The sequence below is a fragment of the Nilaparvata lugens genome, chromosome 1 (genome assembly GCF_014356525.2).
Source record: "Nilaparvata lugens isolate BPH chromosome 1, ASM1435652v1, whole genome shotgun sequence".
NCBI lineage: Eukaryota > Metazoa > Arthropoda > Insecta > Hemiptera > Delphacidae > Nilaparvata > Nilaparvata lugens.
The window spans coordinates 57,396,008-57,415,772 of record NC_052504.1 but is presented as its reverse complement, the minus strand read 5'-3'; the positions used below and the strand labels follow the sequence as shown (position 1 = coordinate 57,415,772).

General features: G+C 33.5%; 1 protein-coding gene across 1 annotated transcript in view; it reads right to left on the bottom strand.

Annotated features, from left to right (window-relative positions):
- The window catches only part of LOC111054918 (disks large homolog 5), a 105,454-nt gene that overhangs the window by 10,811 nt on the left and 74,878 nt on the right, over positions 1 to 19,765 (bottom strand). The window contains exons 20-26 of the mRNA XM_039437708.1: positions 18,467 to 18,652; positions 17,057 to 17,198; positions 15,707 to 15,830; positions 13,976 to 14,156; positions 11,126 to 11,393; positions 5,735 to 6,024; positions 1,371 to 1,591 (exon numbers count right to left, since the gene is read on the bottom strand). Coding sequence (XP_039293642.1) covers positions 1,371 to 1,591; positions 5,735 to 6,024; positions 11,126 to 11,393; positions 13,976 to 14,156; positions 15,707 to 15,830; positions 17,057 to 17,198; positions 18,467 to 18,652 — 1,412 coding nt within the window. The remainder of the gene's footprint in view (positions 1 to 1,370; positions 1,592 to 5,734; positions 6,025 to 11,125; positions 11,394 to 13,975; positions 14,157 to 15,706; positions 15,831 to 17,056; positions 17,199 to 18,466; positions 18,653 to 19,765) is intronic.

Genomic DNA, 19,765 nt, shown 5'->3' with positions numbered 1-19,765 from the left:
TAACAAATCAAAGGTTGATAAATCAAACGATTATCACAAGAAAATAAAATAAAATTAACTACCCAGAACTAAAAAACTAAAAATTGTTTCAGGCATCACCAGCAGAAGAAAAGTCTTTGACCGCTGGTGGCAGTCGCAAAAAAATCAGATTCAAAATAAATACTAATAATAACACAATACAAAATCAAGTTGATGATTACATAATATACTCGTAGTAGAATTATATTATGAGCAAATCAACAGTGTACTACACAGTTTTTACTTGGTGTATTTCAAACTGTATAATATCCAACTTTTCGTTTTTTATGTTTATTTTATGTTAAAAAGTATCAAAACATTTCCAATAATATCAACATGTTGTCATTTTAAAGTAAAATCCCATCCTCCCTAAAGCTGGATTCGCACATAACAGTAACAGTGAACAAATATAATTCCTACGAATTCTAGCTGGACTGACTATCAGTTTTCAGCCTGGCCTAGCGAGTATGAATAGTCCGATTAGAATTTATTAAAATGATATTTTCACTGTTCAATGTCATTGTTGTGTGCAAATTCAGCTTAGCCTTTCCTTCTACCTTTACAAATAATCGAAGATGTCATTTTGGGTTCTGTTTATCTAATTTCATGGACAAGACAAATTGAAATCTGGACGATCTGAGGAACTCCCTTTTTGCTTCTTTCGTTTATTCAGACTATAACAATACCTATAATGGTAAAATTATATTATGGGAAAATCAACACTTTACTTTGGATTTCTTGCCTACCAGGCAAATAATATTTTACCAGAATATTTTATCATCTTCTATTATCGAGCTTCTATTATAGTTATGAATTTTTGCTGTGAAAAATTTGAGTTGGAATGCTCATAAAATATGATACGACAGAATAAGCTATCAAACTAGACTCAAGTCTATGTGGTAGACATTCTTTGGTTCACAGTAACTAACATTGGATGAGAAATACAGTCATCTCTAGCTGCATGCCCGGTCAAACAAGCTGATAACGCTGTAAAACTGAATGTGAGTTAAGCTTTAAGCTGCCTGAATTGAAATGCATTCGATTCTATTTCCTCGCAGTTTACTAGTTTTTCACTGCTTTCAAGTTGGGCTGAACGAGCCTAGATATATAAAGCTGTGTACAGACTTGAGCGCCACGAACTCGCGCATTCTGCTTTCGATTAGCTAATGCCACTATTAGCTGATTATATCTGTATTTGTGCATTAACAGTGAGATACACATGATAAAAAGTGAAATGCGCGTGTTCGTGGCGCATAAATCTGTACGCACCTTTATGTTGCCATTCTCCTAATGTTCAACTATTCAAATTCATTTAATTTGCAATAAGAGGGAAATATGTGGTGGTGACTGACAATTAAGCCGCGTAACCCGCTGGTAGGAGGCTAGCGTGGTCTCCTCGTTGAGCGGACCCGAGTCGCTGTACCAGCCAGCGGTGATGTTGCTGAAGCTGGCCAACTCCTTCGAGTCGCTGCGCTGGTGCTTCTTGCGCCTGAAGAAGCTGCGTCTGGTTGCGCGTCGCGCATCCGCCTCCAAGTCGCCTAGGCTGCGTCGCAGCAGCAGTTCTTCTTCAACCCTGCCACAAATCAAACAAATAGTTCCATCTGTATTTGCGTAAAAAAGAGTGCTGCAATTTTTTATTAATATATAGGGCGACAAAAAATATCGTTATTCAACTATCTATTTACTAGCAAAATATGGCATAAGAAGATATTCCATGATATAGGTAGTTAATGTTCCAAAATTCAAGCTTGTTAGTTTGTTAACTCAAGCCCATTACTGTCAACTATTGTCTATTATTACGTCCAGAAAGGCGTAACAGGCTTTCGTCCGTTCCCTTTACAACCGGGTCCTTTTACAGCAAGTGATTTCATCTACCCTCTCGAGGTGTTCATATTACTCTCTGAACTCCTACGCCTTTCTCAATCAGTTCAAATCTAAGTTGTGTTAATATTAGTTTTAATCGAACTGCGTCACATTACTTTTTGAACAAAATACTGCCTATCCAAAACAAGGCACTGTCAGGGTGGTCACCCATTTTCAAATAAAAAGTCATGAGTAATTCCCGGTTTTCCAGAGTAAAATTTCAAATTTTCCAGGTAGAGTTCCGGTATTTGAGGAACAAGATACATTCGTAAAGAATTTATTATGGAAATCTTCAGTTCTATCTTCCATGACGAATTGTGAATAGGATATTTAAATTTCCAAATATATTGATAAATTCAGACACTACAGTCTATTTTTGTGAGGAATTAGTACTTTCTTTTAACTACTCATGTGTGTGTGGAGTGCTTTCGGACAGGATCCATTTTCAATACAAAAATGTTCATCGATTTTCTTAGTTTTCTAAATATGTAGATTTTTTGATATTTTTTAAAAACGTCAATAACTTGAAAGCTGTCAGTCAAAATCCAATTCTAAGGATATGGTTAGAAAGAGGAACAATAAGATATAAGATTCATACAATTTCTTCCTTTGACATTTTTGAACTTTTTTATGAGAGTTCAAACTGTTTGAAATTTACCTTTGAACTTGACATATAAACATTTTCACCTTTGAACGCTCATAAAAAGTTCAAAAATGTCAAACAAAGGAAGAAATTTAATGAATCTTATTGGAAATTTCTTCCTCTTCCTAACAATATCCTTAGAATTTGATTTTGACTGATAGTTTCCCAGTTATTGAAGTTTTTAGAAAATATCGATAATTCAATATTATCTTGAAAACTAAGGTCGATATAAGAAAATGTTACTATAAATGTTTTATTACACATTCAATGTAGATTCTATGGTCTTCAGCTGTTACACCTTTCGTGGGACAATCTGTATATGTATCCATAGCCGATTCCGGCTGTTGGTGACTCTTCAAAGCTTGAAGAAAGTCTCATTCCAAAGAGAATGAAGCCATCAAAATATTTAATTTTGAAATGTAATCGATTTATATCATGACTATAAATATGATAATTTTGAAATAAACAATAAGCTTATTGTTCGCTATTGCTTATGATCGCTTATTGTTTATTTTAAAACAATGATTTTAAACATGATATAAACAACGATTTATATCATGACTAGGAATAAGATCATTTTAAAATAAACAATAAGCGATCATAAGCAATAGCGAACAATAAGCTTATTGTTTATTTTAAAATGATCATATTTCTAGTCATGATATAAATCGATTACATTTCAAAGTTGAATATTTTGATGGCTTGAATCTCTTTGGAATGAGACTTTCTTCAAGCTTTGAAGAGTCACCAACAGCCGGAATCGGCTATGGATACAAATACAGAGTGTACAACTCAAAATAAGCTAAACAAATAGATTAAAACCATAAATTAATGTGAAATCTACTAGGCCAACAGTCTTCAGTGACACCCTTAGACCATAAAAACTTTATGGTTGCACCAGAGGAACAGTTATCAGTACATTAACAAGCATTTAAAAAACATAGACTAACCTAAAATTATAGGAAGTTTACTAATTAAATATGTTACTGTACACTTCTCTACTATGTTGATTGAAATTTATGAAAAATTCAGGAGTAATTGGAAAAATTCATGAGGAATTCACGGTATTTTTCACGGTTAGTAGAATCATGAGGAATTCAAGGTTCCCCCTGGTTTTCCCGGTAGGTGGCCACCCTGACTGTGTAATAGTTCAAGTGGAGCTGAAACAGGATACTGCCTATCCAGAATAAAATAAGGAAGTGAATTTAGATTCAAGTTGAAGCATTTGGTTTGACCTGGCAACTGACTTGTATTTGCTAGGAATGATGCCGCACTGCTGCCTGCAGCCATCCTCGTCGAGGAGCCAGGCCCGCCAGTTGCCCGGCACTCCGTTGAACATGGTGTTGTCCACATACAACACGTCATCCTTGCGAAATCGCAGTTGCAGCGCATCGCTGGCCCCACCCCCACTGCCTCCACTGCCCCCGTCGGCGCCGCCCCCCGGTCGGTCGAACAGCGCTCGGATGTAGAAGCTGTCGCCCGGCTTGTCCTTCACCTCGTTGTAGCGGTCCACGTTGTACTGCGCTAGCACTGTCACCTGCCAACACAAGTGCAATATAAAATTCACTACAAATAAAAAGAAACATTTTTTCGGAAACTAACATACTCAACTATGGTAGACCAATGTACTAGAGCAAATTTTCCAGTAATACATTTTGAAAATACATTTTGAAGCTACAAATCAATAAATACCAAAAATATGTAAGTTTACTCAAGGGTTCTTTTTCGCGAAAAAAACACTACAAAATCAAGCAATTGATTCGGTAGTAAATGACACGTCAGCATTGATTCGAAGATAAGAATGAAATACTTATAATGAAGTTTACATTAATAATAATAAATTCTTTATTCAAGCAATAAAAAATTGCATTACAATTACATTCGAAAACACAAACGCATTTCATAATCATTAAAAATTCAATAATAAAATAATAAATAAACAGAATCCTGTGTGTAAATAAAATAAATACAAATAATAAAATATTAAAAATAAATAATGGATAATAATAATAATGAAAGGAAAGTGCTCTTGAAAAAAATAATGGTTCATCCCTCTTTAAGCATAAATTAATGCTTGTGCTGAGGGATGAGTCGCTTAAAATAATAACTAACTTTATATTGGACTAAAGTACAATAAACCAGAACACATTCAAACAAATCGGAATATCATTCAACAAAACAAAAACTAACTACAACAAAATAAACTAAAAAAATCCTTCAACAAAACTAAAATAAACTGAATCAATTTTGTTCCATTTTTACACTATTTGTTATGAATATTGTAAACATTTGTACCAAAACAAAACACAAAGAATAATTTTTTAATCAACAAAGAACTCTTTTAAGACTGTGCAAAGGCTAAAAATAAACTTTTTACTCGTGATATTTTTCAAAGTTTTTTGATCTGTATATGTATCCATAGCCGATTCCGGCTGTTGGTGACTCTTCAAAGCTTGAAGAAAGTCTCATTCCAAAGAGAATGAAGCCATCAAAATATTTAATTTTGAAATGTAATCGATTTATATCATGACTATAAATATGATTATTTTGAAATAAACAATAAGCTTATTGTTCGCTATTGCTTATGATCGCTTATTGTTTATTTTAAAACAATGATTTTAAACATGATATAAACAACGATTTATATCATGACTAGGAATAAGATCATTTTAAAATAAACAATAAGCGATCATAAGCAATATCGAACAATAAGCTTATTGTTTATTTTAAAATGATCATATTTCTAGTCATGATATAAATCGATTACATTTCAAAGTTGAATATTTTGATGGCTTCATTCTCTTTGGAATGAGACTTTCTTCAAGCTTTGAAGAGTCACCAACAGCCGGAATCGGCTATGGATACAAATACAGAGTGTACAACTCAAAATAAGCTAAACAAATAGATTAAAACCATAAATTAATGTGAAATCTACTAGGCCAACAGTCTTCAGTGACACCCTTAGACCATAAAAACTTTATGGTTGCACCAGAGGAACTGTTATCAGTACATTAACAAGCATTTAAAAAACATAGGCTAACCTAAAATTATAGGAAGTTTACTAATTAAAATATGTTACTGTACACTTCTCTCCACCCTGACTGTGTAATAGTTCAAGTGGAGCTGAAACAGGATACTGCCTATCCAGAATAAAATAAGGAAGTGAATTTAGATTCAAGTTGAAGCATTTGGTTTGACCTGGCAACTGACTTGTATTTGCTAGGAATGATGCCGCACTGCTGCCTGCAGCCATCCTCGTCGAGGAGCCAGGCCCGCCAGTTGCCCGGCACTCCGTTGAACATGGTGTTGTCCACATACAACACGTCATCCTTGCGAAATCGCAGTTGCAGCGCATCGCTGGCCCCACCCCCACTGCCTCCACTGCCCCCGTCGGCGCCGCCCCCCGGTCGGTCGAACAGCGCTCGGATGTAGAAGCTGTCGCCCGGCTTGTCCTTCACCTCGTTGTAGCGGTCCACGTTGTACTGCGCTAGCACTGTCACCTGCCAACACAAGTGCAATATAAAATTCACTACAAATAAAAAGAAACATTTTTTCGGAAACTAACATACTCAACTATGGTAGACCAATGTACTAGAGCAAATTTTCCAGTAATACATTTTGAAAATACATTTTGAAGCTACAAATCAATAAATACCAAAAATATGTAAGTTTACTCAAGGGTTCTTTTTCGCGAAAAAAACACTACAAAATCAAGCAATTGATTCGGTAGTAAATGACACGTCAGCATTGATTCGAAGATAAGAATGAAATACTTATAATGAAGTTTACATTAATAATAATAAATTCTTTATTCAAGCAATAAAAAATTGCATTACAATTACATTCGAAAACACAAACGCATTTCATAATCATTAAAAATTCAATAATAAAATAATAAATAAACAGAATCCTGTGTGTAAATAAAATAAATACAAATAATAAAATATTAAAAATAAATAATGGATAATAATAATAATGAAAGGAAAGTGCTCTTGAAAAAAAATAATGGTTCATCCCTCTTTAAGCATAAATTAATGCTTGTGCTGAGGGATGAGTCGCTTAAAATAATAACTAACTTTATATTGGACTAAAGTACAATAAACCAGAACACATTCAAACAAATCGGAATATCATTCAACAAAACAAAAACTAACTACAACAAAATAAACTAAAAAAATCCTTCAACAAAACTAAAATAAACTGAATCAATTTTGTTCCATTTTTACACTATTTGTTATGAATATTGTGAACATTTGTACCAAAACAAAACACAAAGAATATTTTTTTAATCAACAAAGAACTCTTTTAAGACTGTGCAAAGGCTAAAAATAAACTTTTTACTCGTGATATTTTTCAAAGTTTTTTGATTTGTATATCATCAAGCTATCAAAATGAAAAAGTTTCCTCAGCCAAACATTTTTTTTCTGATCATTAATTTTTGAGATATGAGCGCCTAAAGTTTAAATTTTTGGGACAGAACATTTCAAATTCGGTAAGAGATAAATCCATAAAAATTTAGAGGATAGATTCTTCATGGTATTGTTGATCAAGTAAAACAAAACTTTTCTGAAAATATCAATTTTTAAGGTAGTTATTCTATTTACTAAAAATAACCAAAAATAACTTTTGGTAAATTGAATAACTTGTCCAAAAATCGATATTTTCAGAAAATTTTTGTTTTACTAGATCAACATACCATGAAGAATCCATCCTCTAAATCTCATGGATTTATATCGTACCGAATTTGAAATGTTCTGTCCCAAAAATTTAAACTTCAATCGCTCATATCTCAAAAAGTAATGATCGGAAAAAAATGTTTTCCTGAGAAAACTTTTTCATTTTGATAGCTTGATGATATACAAATCGAAAAACTTAGAAAAATATCAAGAGTAGAAAGTTTATTTTTAGCCTTTGCACAGCCTTAACAAAACTAAATTTACAATCTATTTTGGTAGAAACAAAATCATAGGCTACCTATTTATATCTAATCTAATCTTATAAAAGAAAATAAATAAAATAATTTTCTTCATTATTCAGGGGGTTCTCTAATATGTCTTTGTGTACTATACATGTGTTTGCATGAAGTCCTATTAATTCTATGTTCAATGTCATGATTTATATCTCTCTTATTTTTAATTTTTTCTGTAATATTCTAACCAACATTTGCAAAATGCCTATTGAATTCCTCAGCAATTTCAACCCCCCTATCACTTTTTATAAGTTGGTTATCCAAAGACACAATATCTGTAATGAAATTATTTCTTTGCCGGACAGTATCTGTAGTTTCATCAATTGTTTTCCAAACCTTTTTTAAGTTGAGCCCGCAATCAACAAACTATTTTTGAAAATACATTTCTTTCGCAGCCCTTAAAATTCTATTATAATTTTTATATGTAATGCGTAATAGTGGATTAAATGGCTGTTTACGAATATTAAGTGACATCTTATCTCTCTCCTGATTGACTTGACCAAACTATTTGTCACCCATGGCTTGATTCTAATTAATTTGTGACTTATTTTCCCAGCTTTAGTGATGGTGCAAGAATTGAATAATAGCATTACTCTATTAGGAAATAAAGTGAAAGCCTTAGACGCATTATTCTCCACATATAAATTTGTCCATGATTCATTTTCAATCAATGCATTGAACATCTGCTCATAAAATCTAGTACAGCTAACATGTTCAACTCTATCATTATCAGGAGCATTACCTTCTGGTCCAGCGCAATCATCACAAACAAGCGAGATTGAACCCATTACTATTTCATGATCAGTAATAGGACAGCTGTAAATAGCCAGTCTCAAAAAAAGGATTGACTCTTAACAAAAAGGTGGTCCAAACAAGGCTTACGAATAGAGGAGTATCTTGTACAACCCTGGAGGTATTCCACAAAACCGTGCTCTGACAATAAATCTAAATATTTATGACCTGTAATTGATATATTACCCTCAGAAATGTCAATATTTGTGTCTCCTATTAAGATTCTATTCCTGTTTATCTGGTTTGATTCAGGAATAGCTCTAGGCTATCTAAAAAAATATTTGGATCAGTATCGTTAGGAGACCTGTACATCGCTGTGCAGTAAAAAGGATTATTTTCATAAGTTATAAAAAAATTTAAGACATTATTGTATTCTCAATATCAGTATTAATAACATTGAATGGAATATCTTGCCTGATGTATACAATGATGCCATCACATTTATTATACTTTGTTTATTTCATTATTTTACAATTATTAGGCAATTCATAGTTACCACAGTCTTCTGAGGCCCATGTTTCTGTCAAAATTATCAAATCAAAATCAATATTCAGACTTGTGAGGAGTACACATAATTCTTTGAAGTTTTTCGCAACGCTTCTTATATTCAAATGAAAAACTAAGGAATTTACATTGAAAAATCTTTCACAATCATTTATATTTTCTAGAATACATGTTATGCAATTCCTATCTTGTAGATTGTCCAGTAAAAAAGGAACGTCCATGAAAAAACAAAATCAATACCGTATTTGTAGTTAAAATAGTCTATATTTTAATCAAGTCCTCTTCAGATCTGATGTGGAGTGTAGGAAATGTTTTGCCTTCATCCTTCTTAACCAAAATTCTCCCTTCTTTAACCCATATGAATTTAGATCCCTTCTTCGTGGCTTCTGTCTTAGTTTTTTTCAACAACTCTGATAGGAAAGGTGAAAGATGGCCGTGAACTAGAATTCTCCCCTCTACAAAGTCCTTATGGATTAGCTTGTAGAAATTCCCGGTCCAGTCTTATCCTCCTTAGCCAATCTTCTAAAATCATTTAATCTCTTAAGTTTGTCTTGACGTTTAATGAACTTGAAAACAATTGGTTTAGTTGCCCCTTTAAACCTACTTGGCATTCTATGTGCAATACTCAAGTTCACGGATTTCACTGTGCTACCGATTTTATCAGAAACCCTATCAAAAACGTCAAAGACTGATTCATTTACAGTCTCAGGAACGCCGGCTAGTACAATATTATCCTTACGAGTGTACCCCTGTAGGTCTATTAATTTACTTTTTAATAGTTTATTTTCAGCTTTCAACTCAATGACTTCACGCTTCAATGTATTTATTTCAGTTTTTTGGTTCTCTAGTTCTTGCTTGAAAGAGTCAAATTCATCGGAAATAAACTACACAGATGTTTTTTATCTCGACTAATTCGTTTTTAAGCGGATACAGCTCAGTTTGAAAGAGCTGAGATAGTTCAGCGGTTATCATATTTTTAACAGTAGTTGAGATAAGCTGCACATCGACAGGAGAAAGATAACCGGTAGAAGATGTAGTAGTCGCACTATCACCAGCACCGTCCACCCCCTTCTCCTTCACCTCCCCCTCCCCGTCGCAGCACCCACCACAGTCACGCTATTACCTGACTTGCAGTTCAGACAACTCCACTTGCATTTCGTATCAGCCGACATCTTACGAAAATTAGTTTTCTTGATAGATTGACAGGAAAAATTATATTTTTTATCACATCTTGAACACACTATAATGTCACGCTCTGGAACAGCAATATCACAATACCCGCAACGCATATTATGACCAATGAATGAAATTAGTTAATCAAGTACTACAGCGCAATCGGAAACACGTCCACTCACTTCGGTTGCCTCGGCACGACTTATAATGGCAGTATTTGATTAATATTGGAGCTGCTATCCTTGTATTTCATTCGACAAAGCAGAGAAGAATATGAAAGTTTACTTTAGTTTCTTTTACGTCAAAAACACTATAAAATGAGCAATGCTTTGTTTTTGACATGTCTGCATAGATCCAAAAAATTAAAGATGAATACATTATTTCATACAAGTACGAGGGCTATCCAGAAAGTAGATTACGTTTGTGTCTGCTAGGGACGGGGCTAGCGCGCCATCTTGGGGTCAGAGCGTTGCGCAGCTTAGTTGGCATCTAGCCGTGCTAGTAAAAGGTACGTGCTGTGCTCCCTTAAGATACTTTGACGCTTTGAAATGTCTGTGTTAATTGAAAATCCCCGCGAGCTGCGTGCAGTAATAAGGTTTCTGACTGCAAAAAAAAACTGTAAACTAATAGAAATCTTTCAGCAGCTCTATGAAGTGTATGGGGACAACATTATCACTGAAGGTGACTGAGTGCGTCAGTGGGTCATAAGATTCAAGAATGGCCGAACCAATGTTCACGATGTAGATGGAAGTTGGAGTTCCAGCATAGTGACTGCCGAACTTGTCGAAAAAGTCGATGCTCAAGTCCGTGAAAATCGAAAGGTCACAATAACGGAACTTTCTTTAAGTTTTCCACAAATTTCGCGAAGTTTAGGCTGGCTATTCAGCGTTTTGATGACGACGCACAGCTGCAAGAAGAGGTAACAAATTGGTTGAAGGCGCAGGCGGCCAAATTTTCCGACGAAGGAATTTTCAAGCTCGTACATCGCTATAATAAATGCCTTAATTTGAATGGTGACTATATAGAAAAGTAGTATTTGAGTGTGGCTTTCATCTGTATATAATAATATTTGTTTCCTATATTTTGTTTATTTTTTATTCCAAAATGTAATCTACTTTCTGGATAGCCTTCGTATAATACTTTAAAATGTTTAAAGTGCTGACCTTGTCAGCCGGCTTGGCGAGCTCATAAGCGGCCTCCTCGGCGGTAGCGTGACTGAGGTCGGTGCCGTTGTAGTGCAGGATGCGGTCACCGGTTCGTAACCCGGCCTGGTGGGCGAGTGACTGTGGCTGCACCGTGTGCACGTAGATGCCGACCGCGTTGCCTCCAACCAGGCTGATGCCCAGGTTGCTGCATTTACGTGTCTCGATCAGCAGGTAGCGCGGCTCCTGGCAGGACACACCCACTGAGTCCACATCGTCAACGCCCACCCTACAACAAAGTATTATTACTATGATACAAAATATCAAATATTTATTGGATAGAGCCAAAGATACAATAGTAAAAAAAGAAAAAAACAAGCTATTGCCAAAATTTCTTTTATTTTTTAATTTTGTCTAATTGTCCAAATATTATGTAGGGAGTTGAATTCTATAAAAGGATAATAACTGATCCAAAAGTTTGGTTCAATGGTCAAAAAATTACAAGAATGATCACATTGGGTTAAATAATATTTTGTCAAGATATTTTAATTTTATCAGAAAATTGAATTGTACGGTACAAGTCATTAACGTGTTGAGAAATGAATAAAATGGATATAATAATAGTCTTTTTAACAAAATTCATATATTTATTTGAATTTGAATGAATTTATTTATTTACCAAAAACAAAATACAAAAAAGCCTAAGAAAAAATAAATATGTGCTCTACTGAACAATTATTAATTAGTAGTAATAATTATTAGGTGAACAATCCAAGCACTGGCTTGATCACAGAATTTGGTGAGGATATTTAATTAGATTGCTACACTTACCTGACTTGTGTGCTAAGATAAATGAAAGCTCTATACACTTCTTATTAGTTTTAGAAATTGAGAAATACTTATTCACTAAGTTCTAGATGTTAAAGTTCTAAGTCCAGACAAAAAACTTTACTGATATTTTCACGGATTATATAGAGAATAGATGTTCAAAAAAATTACGGAATAAACAACCTTTAAATTATTGATTTTATCTTTATTTCATAATAGATTATGAATGCTATAATTCTGCTCTGCCTGTTGCACTATATATGATAAACAAAGTATCATCTATATAATAAGAGAGAGTAGGGTTATGCTTGTTTGTGTGTTCGTTTGTTCGCATCAAAACATGTCAACTCGTGGATTGCATAACGGAAAAGCGGGAATGATTTAGATCTCCAAATTTTGCACATAGATTCTAAAAATATCAATCTCGTGCACCTGGAAGCCCAAATTTTAATTTTCCTTCTAGATTTTTCAGAATTATTGTTCAAATTTCATTAATGGTACATACGATTTCATAAAAAAATCACCAAATCATATGGTCGAAATTAAAAAAGGAACATCTGTTTCTATTATTGCTTTCTACCTGATACCACTTAACCTCAATAATATTGTTTTGATAATTGATAGGCTAAATATTTTTAATAATAATGATAATACTTTTATTATGAATATAATAATAGTATTGATTTGATAATTATTAATAAATATTTTCATTTTCACAAACTCTGTATAATAATATGGTAATAATATGTGAAACAGCTGCATCAAAGAAATTATCTCAAAAACATTGTTTTGAAACTTCGTTTTCCTGATGCAATGTTTAGGCCTACACGTGGCATGGATTATTAATATTTCAGCTGCTAGAACAGCTGTTATTTGAGACAAAGTGCTAAATAAACGTCTACAGTTTAATCAATGCTGTATCGGCAATATGAAAACGCATACAGTTAATATGTCTTTGAATAAAGGTGTTATTTACATAAAGAAATTATTCTCTTCCATTTTTATTTAATTAAAATTCCAAAATTACTCACTGTACAGTCAGTCAAAAATTTTAATATTGTAATGAGGGGTATTTTGGCAAACTGAGCAAAAAAATAAGGTCATATGCACCTTTTCGTTATATCTTCAGATGAAAAATGAGTTTTGTAGGTTGTGAAAACTCCCTCTGAAAGGGAAACTACTCAACTTATTCTATCTTTTAGTAAAATAACAATGATCATCCATCAATCTATTATCTTCTACACTATAATAAAGGAAGGAACTGGATTATACACGTATACAGGTGTAAAGTATAGGAAAATTATGTTTGACGCATCATTTCGTCTGAACTGCTGGACTGATTAACTTGAAATTTTGCATATATATTCTTGCTTAACCGAGGATGGTAATAGACCTATTTTAAATGCTTCAAGATTTGATTACATAATGTTTTCAGTTTGTCAAGTTTTCAATTATATGTCATGCAACCAATTGTTGTATGGAAGCAGCAGAACATTTCTCTTGAAAGGGAAATTAGAAGATAGGTATGATTGGGGATCCTTTACGAATGATAAAAACAGATTTTCCGTCGCATCCAAATTTTTTCCGCCATTTTGAATCAAACTTCTTTTTTTAATTGAAAGGTGGTCATATGATACACGATTACGATACAGGATTTCCAGAGAAAAGGTATGGTGAAAACCGCACATCGATATCTCAAACCTTTCAAAATTTATTCTCATTCATTTCCTTTATTATATGGATGATATATCCATCTATCACCTTCTATATTATAATAAAGGAAAGAACTGGCTTAAACACGTATACACGTGTAAAGGATAGGATAATTATGTTTGACGCATCATCACGTTTGAACTACTGGACTGATTTACTTGGAATGCTGCATATAAAATCTTAATCAACCGAGACCTATTTTTAATTCTTCTAGATTTCATTACAAGTTTTCAGTTTGTCAAGTTTAAAAATAGACCCTTGCGAAGCACGGGTTACCTGCTAGTATGAGAAATAAATGAATGAATTTTATAATTTGTGCAGGTCGTTTACCTTTGGCTGGGTTTCTGGCGGCTGAGCGTAGAAATGGCCTGCTCGATCTGGCTGTGAGTGAGCTCCAGTGGACTAGACTTGCGATTGGCACGAGGTGAGTTACACGGCGTGGGCGACCCCGACCTCGTCTCCCGGCTGCCTCCACTGCTCGAGCTAGCCGTGCCCTCCAGTTCGTGGTACTCTGCAATCCAATAAATATAGTTCGTTAGATATCATTCAATTAGAAGAAACTTAAACCCCTAATATAACTCAACCTGATGTATTTGTTGATTCTATGACATAAATGTATGCACACAGGTTTCACACCTATGCAGGTATAATTTTTTCAAATTCAAGGTTTTTTTAAACTTAATAATATATATTAGTTAAGTTTAATATACGGAATTTGTATATACATATGCTTTGTATCTGTATATTTCTATTTTGTCTTTTTTATTGTTTTTTTTGTGTGAAAAATTTAATCATTCATCATTATACCTTATCATTATCAGTGAAGATAATTTTGTACGATAAAGCGCCTTTTAGTTTGTATTATAGTGATTTGAATTAATTATTCTATATAGTGAAGATAATTTTGTACGATAAAGCGCCTTTTAGTTTGTATTATAGTGATTTGAATTAATTATTCTATATAGTGAAGATAATTTTGTACGATAAAGCGCCTTTTAGTTTGTATTATAGTGATTTAAATTAATTATTCTATATAGTGAAGATAATTTTGTACGATAAAGCGCCTTTTAGTTTGTATTATAGTGATTTGAATTGATTATTCTATCTAGTGAAGATAATTTTGTACGATAAAGCGCCTTTTAGTTTGTATTATAGTGATTTGAATAATTATTCTATATAGTGAAGATAATTTTGTACGATAAAGCGCCTTTTAGTTTGTATTATAGTGATTTGAATTAATTATTCTATATAGTGAAGATAATTTTGTACGATAAAGCGCCTTTTAGTTTGTATTATAGTGATTTGAATTAATTATTCTATATAGTGAAGATAATTTTGTACGATAAAGAGTCTTTTAGTTTGTATTCTAGATATTTTAATCAGTTATTCTGTATAATTATTTCATCAAGTGAAGTCGTAGAAGTATACCTCGGCTGAAGTATGACAGTCGTAAGGCCCATTGACGGCTCAAATGATATACTCAGGTGAGGTAGAACTTCCGCCAGGAACTCCCCACTAATAAAAGCTATACGAATATTATTATTATTATCAAGAAGTCCATTTTGTTTCATTTTTCTATGTGAATCTAGCAGTATATTTGTGATATCGAAAGACCGGTCGGTCGCACCCATCTACAGTAGTTCTTAATTCTAACTTTAGGATTTATGAATATCACCCACCTAGTTCTTAATTTTAATTTCAATTTATGCTTACTACCAGACACAGGCTTGGCGTCCGGGTATTTTTTGTTCAACTTATTCATGTAAAAGCATTATATCGAATTATATTATTGTAAAGAGTTTTTTGTTTCCATGATAAAATGGTTTCTACTTTTTCATCGTTGTGCTTTAAGATCTGGTGTTTTTTATAGTGTTAAACTCAATCGTATTTTATGTAATGTTTAACTCCAATTAGTTCATTTGTAGATTCTACGATGTATGATACAATATGGATACACAGTGTATCATGATCAATACGGATCAATGGATCAACGAGAAAGCAAGCATATCAACCAAGATTGATATCTTACTGAAATTAGTATTTGTTAATGAATTGACTCACTTTCAGGACTGTACTGGACAAGCATAGTGATGGAGTTGCCGCACTGGCGGAGGACATTGGCCGCCAGCTGATAGGTAGCACTGCGCATGTTGATGCCACACACCTCCAGCAACTGGTCGCCAACCTAAACAAATTAAAACCAATCAAACATGTTTGCAATCATCATTGCACAGTACGACAGCAACAAGGCAGTTTAGCGATTCAAACAGACAATAGATTGTTACTGGATAATATCAGTAGTAAGTTATTAGATGGATACTCATCTATATAATAAGAGAGAGTAGGGTTGTGTTTGTTCGTGCGTTCGCATCAAAACATGTCAACTTGTGGATTGTATACCGGAAAAACTGGAATGATTTAGATCTTCAAATTTTGCACATAGATTCTAAAAATATCAATCTCGTGCACGAATCCCGATTCTTCCCAATTTTTTTGTTCTTATTTTTTCCCTCGAAACGTATTATCAATTATTTTTTGAAGTAATTTGTTTTCATTACAATTGAACTTGGATTTTATCAAATAATTATTTTTAATGTAAAATTTTGCCACCAGTACACGAGGGATGGTTATAGGCCTATTTTGAAATTTCGAATTTTTTATTACGTCAAGTTTTCATTTTGCAAAGTTTTAAAATAGACCCTTGCGAAGCACGGGTTACCTACTAGTATCCAATATTAATATCGATATTGATCAATATTATAAACTTTTTCTCAAGCTTATAAAACCACAAACCACCACCATTTGTTTTGTTTCTGAAAATAAGATTTGAAAATTATATTCTTTTATTTCCTACTATAATTATATTTTTTTCTATTAAATATTTTCTTTGGCCTTGAAAAGACGACCACAATCAGACAGCCTTGCTGTTGCAGACAAAATTGTTTATCGTATGACAAAATGTGTTTCATTGTTGGAATTGGAATAGATAGAATACAAATAGAATAAATTGATGACTTGAGACCATTTAATACTAGTATATCAGGAGCAGTTGAATATTTATTTATAGATTCACAATTACAAATGAAAATTGTATGAAAATGATATTAAGATTATAATTTGTAATGAATGAGCCAGACTTGCATCTCTCTTTTTATTTTTCATTTTTGGCGTTCAGTCATTTATATGCTTCTGTTATGTTTTATAGCCTATGGAAATGTTTGTACTGTTACTTGATCAACTTTTATGTAATTTATTTGTTGTTCAACCAAATGTTTCAATTATATTGAGATAACATAAAATAATATTCTAATATTTTTATCCATTTGCTTCTATTACACAAAAGAGTTTAAAACTTTAAAGAATTATTAATAAACGACTATGTCCATTCTTTTGTACTTTATTTTATTTTACCTGAAGACCAACTTGCGATGCTAGACTGTGCTCACTGACAGTGGAGACAAACACACCTCCGCTTTCCAGACAAGAAATCTGAATTCCTAGCGGCTCAACTGACTTGTCTATGTGCACACGGCGTAGCTCGCCCGGTAGAGGTCTGCAAAAACAAATTAAAAAATAATGCCTTACACTTGTCAAATAAAAATCTGTATTAGGAATGGATAACGTTTTTGATTGTTAATTCCTTGTTCCTTACATGAATGGATGCTAATTTTGTTTATTTTAATAGAATGACAAGTCGTTGACCCAGTTTCTCATACGTCCATTAAAGTACCAGTGAAATATTTTCCGAGTATTGATGCTTGAATCTATTGGTTCAAAAAAACTTATTGAAATAGTTCGATCACACAGTTTACAGGTTAACGATTACTTTAATCTCAAATGACAGCTATTGAAGTTGGATCCCTGATAATACTTGATAGTATTTGTAATAAAGTTTAGAATAAGGATATTTTCTATCATTAGTTATTGAATTAAAACACGCACTTTCCAATTTTACATCTATATGATATTAAATTCATTAGTATATATAGACTATTTAAAAACAGGCAATTATTCAACTATTTCTCTCCCGAATTTAGATTGTAATCGTCGCAATTCTCAACCCATGCATGTGAGATCAAAGTAATTTAGTTTTTGAACTCATAAATATGGATAACAATAGATAGGAATATTTTAAAGCATCTCAATTGAAAAATAAAATAATTTTAGGAATGAAATTGTGAGTGAAATAATAAAATTTATGTGCATTGCAGATGAGATCCTTTTTTAATATAGCTCAGAATTATAGCTAAAATGTTAGTATGTATACAAATATATATTATGTGACATTTGTAACTCCTTAGTACGAGCGTACTTTCACAAATAATATAAATAATTTTTCCTTCACCTAATGTCTAAACTTTACTCCATGGAACATAATGGTAAAACCTCACTTTTTCGCCGTCGGGAAAAAAACTGAAGAACTCCTTGGGGAGTAAAAGTAATTCCATTCAAATAACAAGGAAAGCATCTCTATTTCAAAAGCTTAAATTGGAAATAGATTGGAAGGTCGGGGCTGAGATGAGAAGCCATGAAGAGTTGTCATGAGCCAACTGAATTCAAGACCTCAACCAGAAATTATTCAACTTATTAAATATATGTTTGTATGCTATAGTTATTGCATGATTAATATTAATAGACTCGGCTTTGCCTCGGGTATCAAACTTCCCCTTAGGGAGAAGAAGCTGTATTTTTCACTCTGAAAATCATAAAAATAACTATATTTAGAAGTATGTATAAAACATGCACTATGTTACATTTAAAAATAATTTGTACGTGCGTAAGTTGATGAATAAAGCGTTGATTTACTTGATTTCAACTGACTTTTGCGACCAGCAATAGTCGAGGGGGAGTGAGTTGCGCTTGTTCTGCCTAAGGCCGGGACTGAGCACCTCCACATGGAAGGTGGGCATTGGCATAGGACTGCCTCGCTCCGATGACTTCTCTATGCTGCCCGTCGACACCTTTCCTCCGCTGCTCTTGCTTGCCACGCTCGGGTTCGATGGAATCCTTCAAATCCAACACACAAATACGAGGCTCATTTGTTTTTCAACCTCCGATTGGCCATAGATAAAAGACAAATGTATAAAAAGGAATAATTCTTTCACTAAACGTTACTTACACTTATTAATTATTCTGATTAATTCTTAAACAAAATTGCCGTGTTGAGGCATTTGTCATACCAGACGACCAACCTACCGAAACCCTCTTTATAAAATTGTTCGGCCAAATGGGTTCAAGTGGCGGACCACTTGACGTTGTTTTGGTGCTCGTCGTTAGTTTGCAAGCTCTTCCCTCGAGTCATGTCTTTAGTTTAGGGATAAGGTATGAGTTGCTGGTGGCCAAGTCGGGTTTGTATGGTGGGTGATCGAAACTATCCCATTTGATTAGCTGAAGAAGCCGTTTGGTTACAGCAGCACTGTGAGGCCGAGTTATCATGGATCACCCGGAAGTCATTTCAACTGACGTCTTCAATTTTCCGACATCCACGCACAATACAATCACTCATAACGTTTCAGCGTAGACTTGAATTATTCTTCGGTATATTTATGCTGAACTATTGCATTTTTGGCAAAAAAGAATAACGTTTCACAACTAGCAGTTGGCGGGAGACTCGATTGAGGATGCTTCGAGATCAACTATTCACTCAACAATTATTGACGATCTGACGTCACCGATCACAGAGCATTTGGCGTTTGGTGGAGGTGGGAAGCTTTTCAGCTCTATGAAAATCACCCCTTCTTCTTACCGCTTGTGTGTGTCTTATTATGTATTATAATTGAAATAACTTCATTTAAAAATTCAGAAAACTTGATAAATTTCATATAATTAGGAGAAAAAAATCAATTCTATGAACATTTTCTGAAGAAAGCATGAAAACATCTCTCTGACCGGAGAAGTTATTTTTCGCCCCACTTGGATGTAATGAGCTGGTTTACATGCGTCATATGGAGGCCGAAAGTGATTGTTTTCTGACCAGGCCGGTAAAATTTTTACGGCCCTAGGGCTGTAAAATAACCTTGAAGTCAACTGATTCTGATTTGATGTGAACGTGTTTACAAAATAGTTTATGAAACGGAATTAGTTTATGCTTCTAGAATTCAATAAAGTATTCTGCAATAA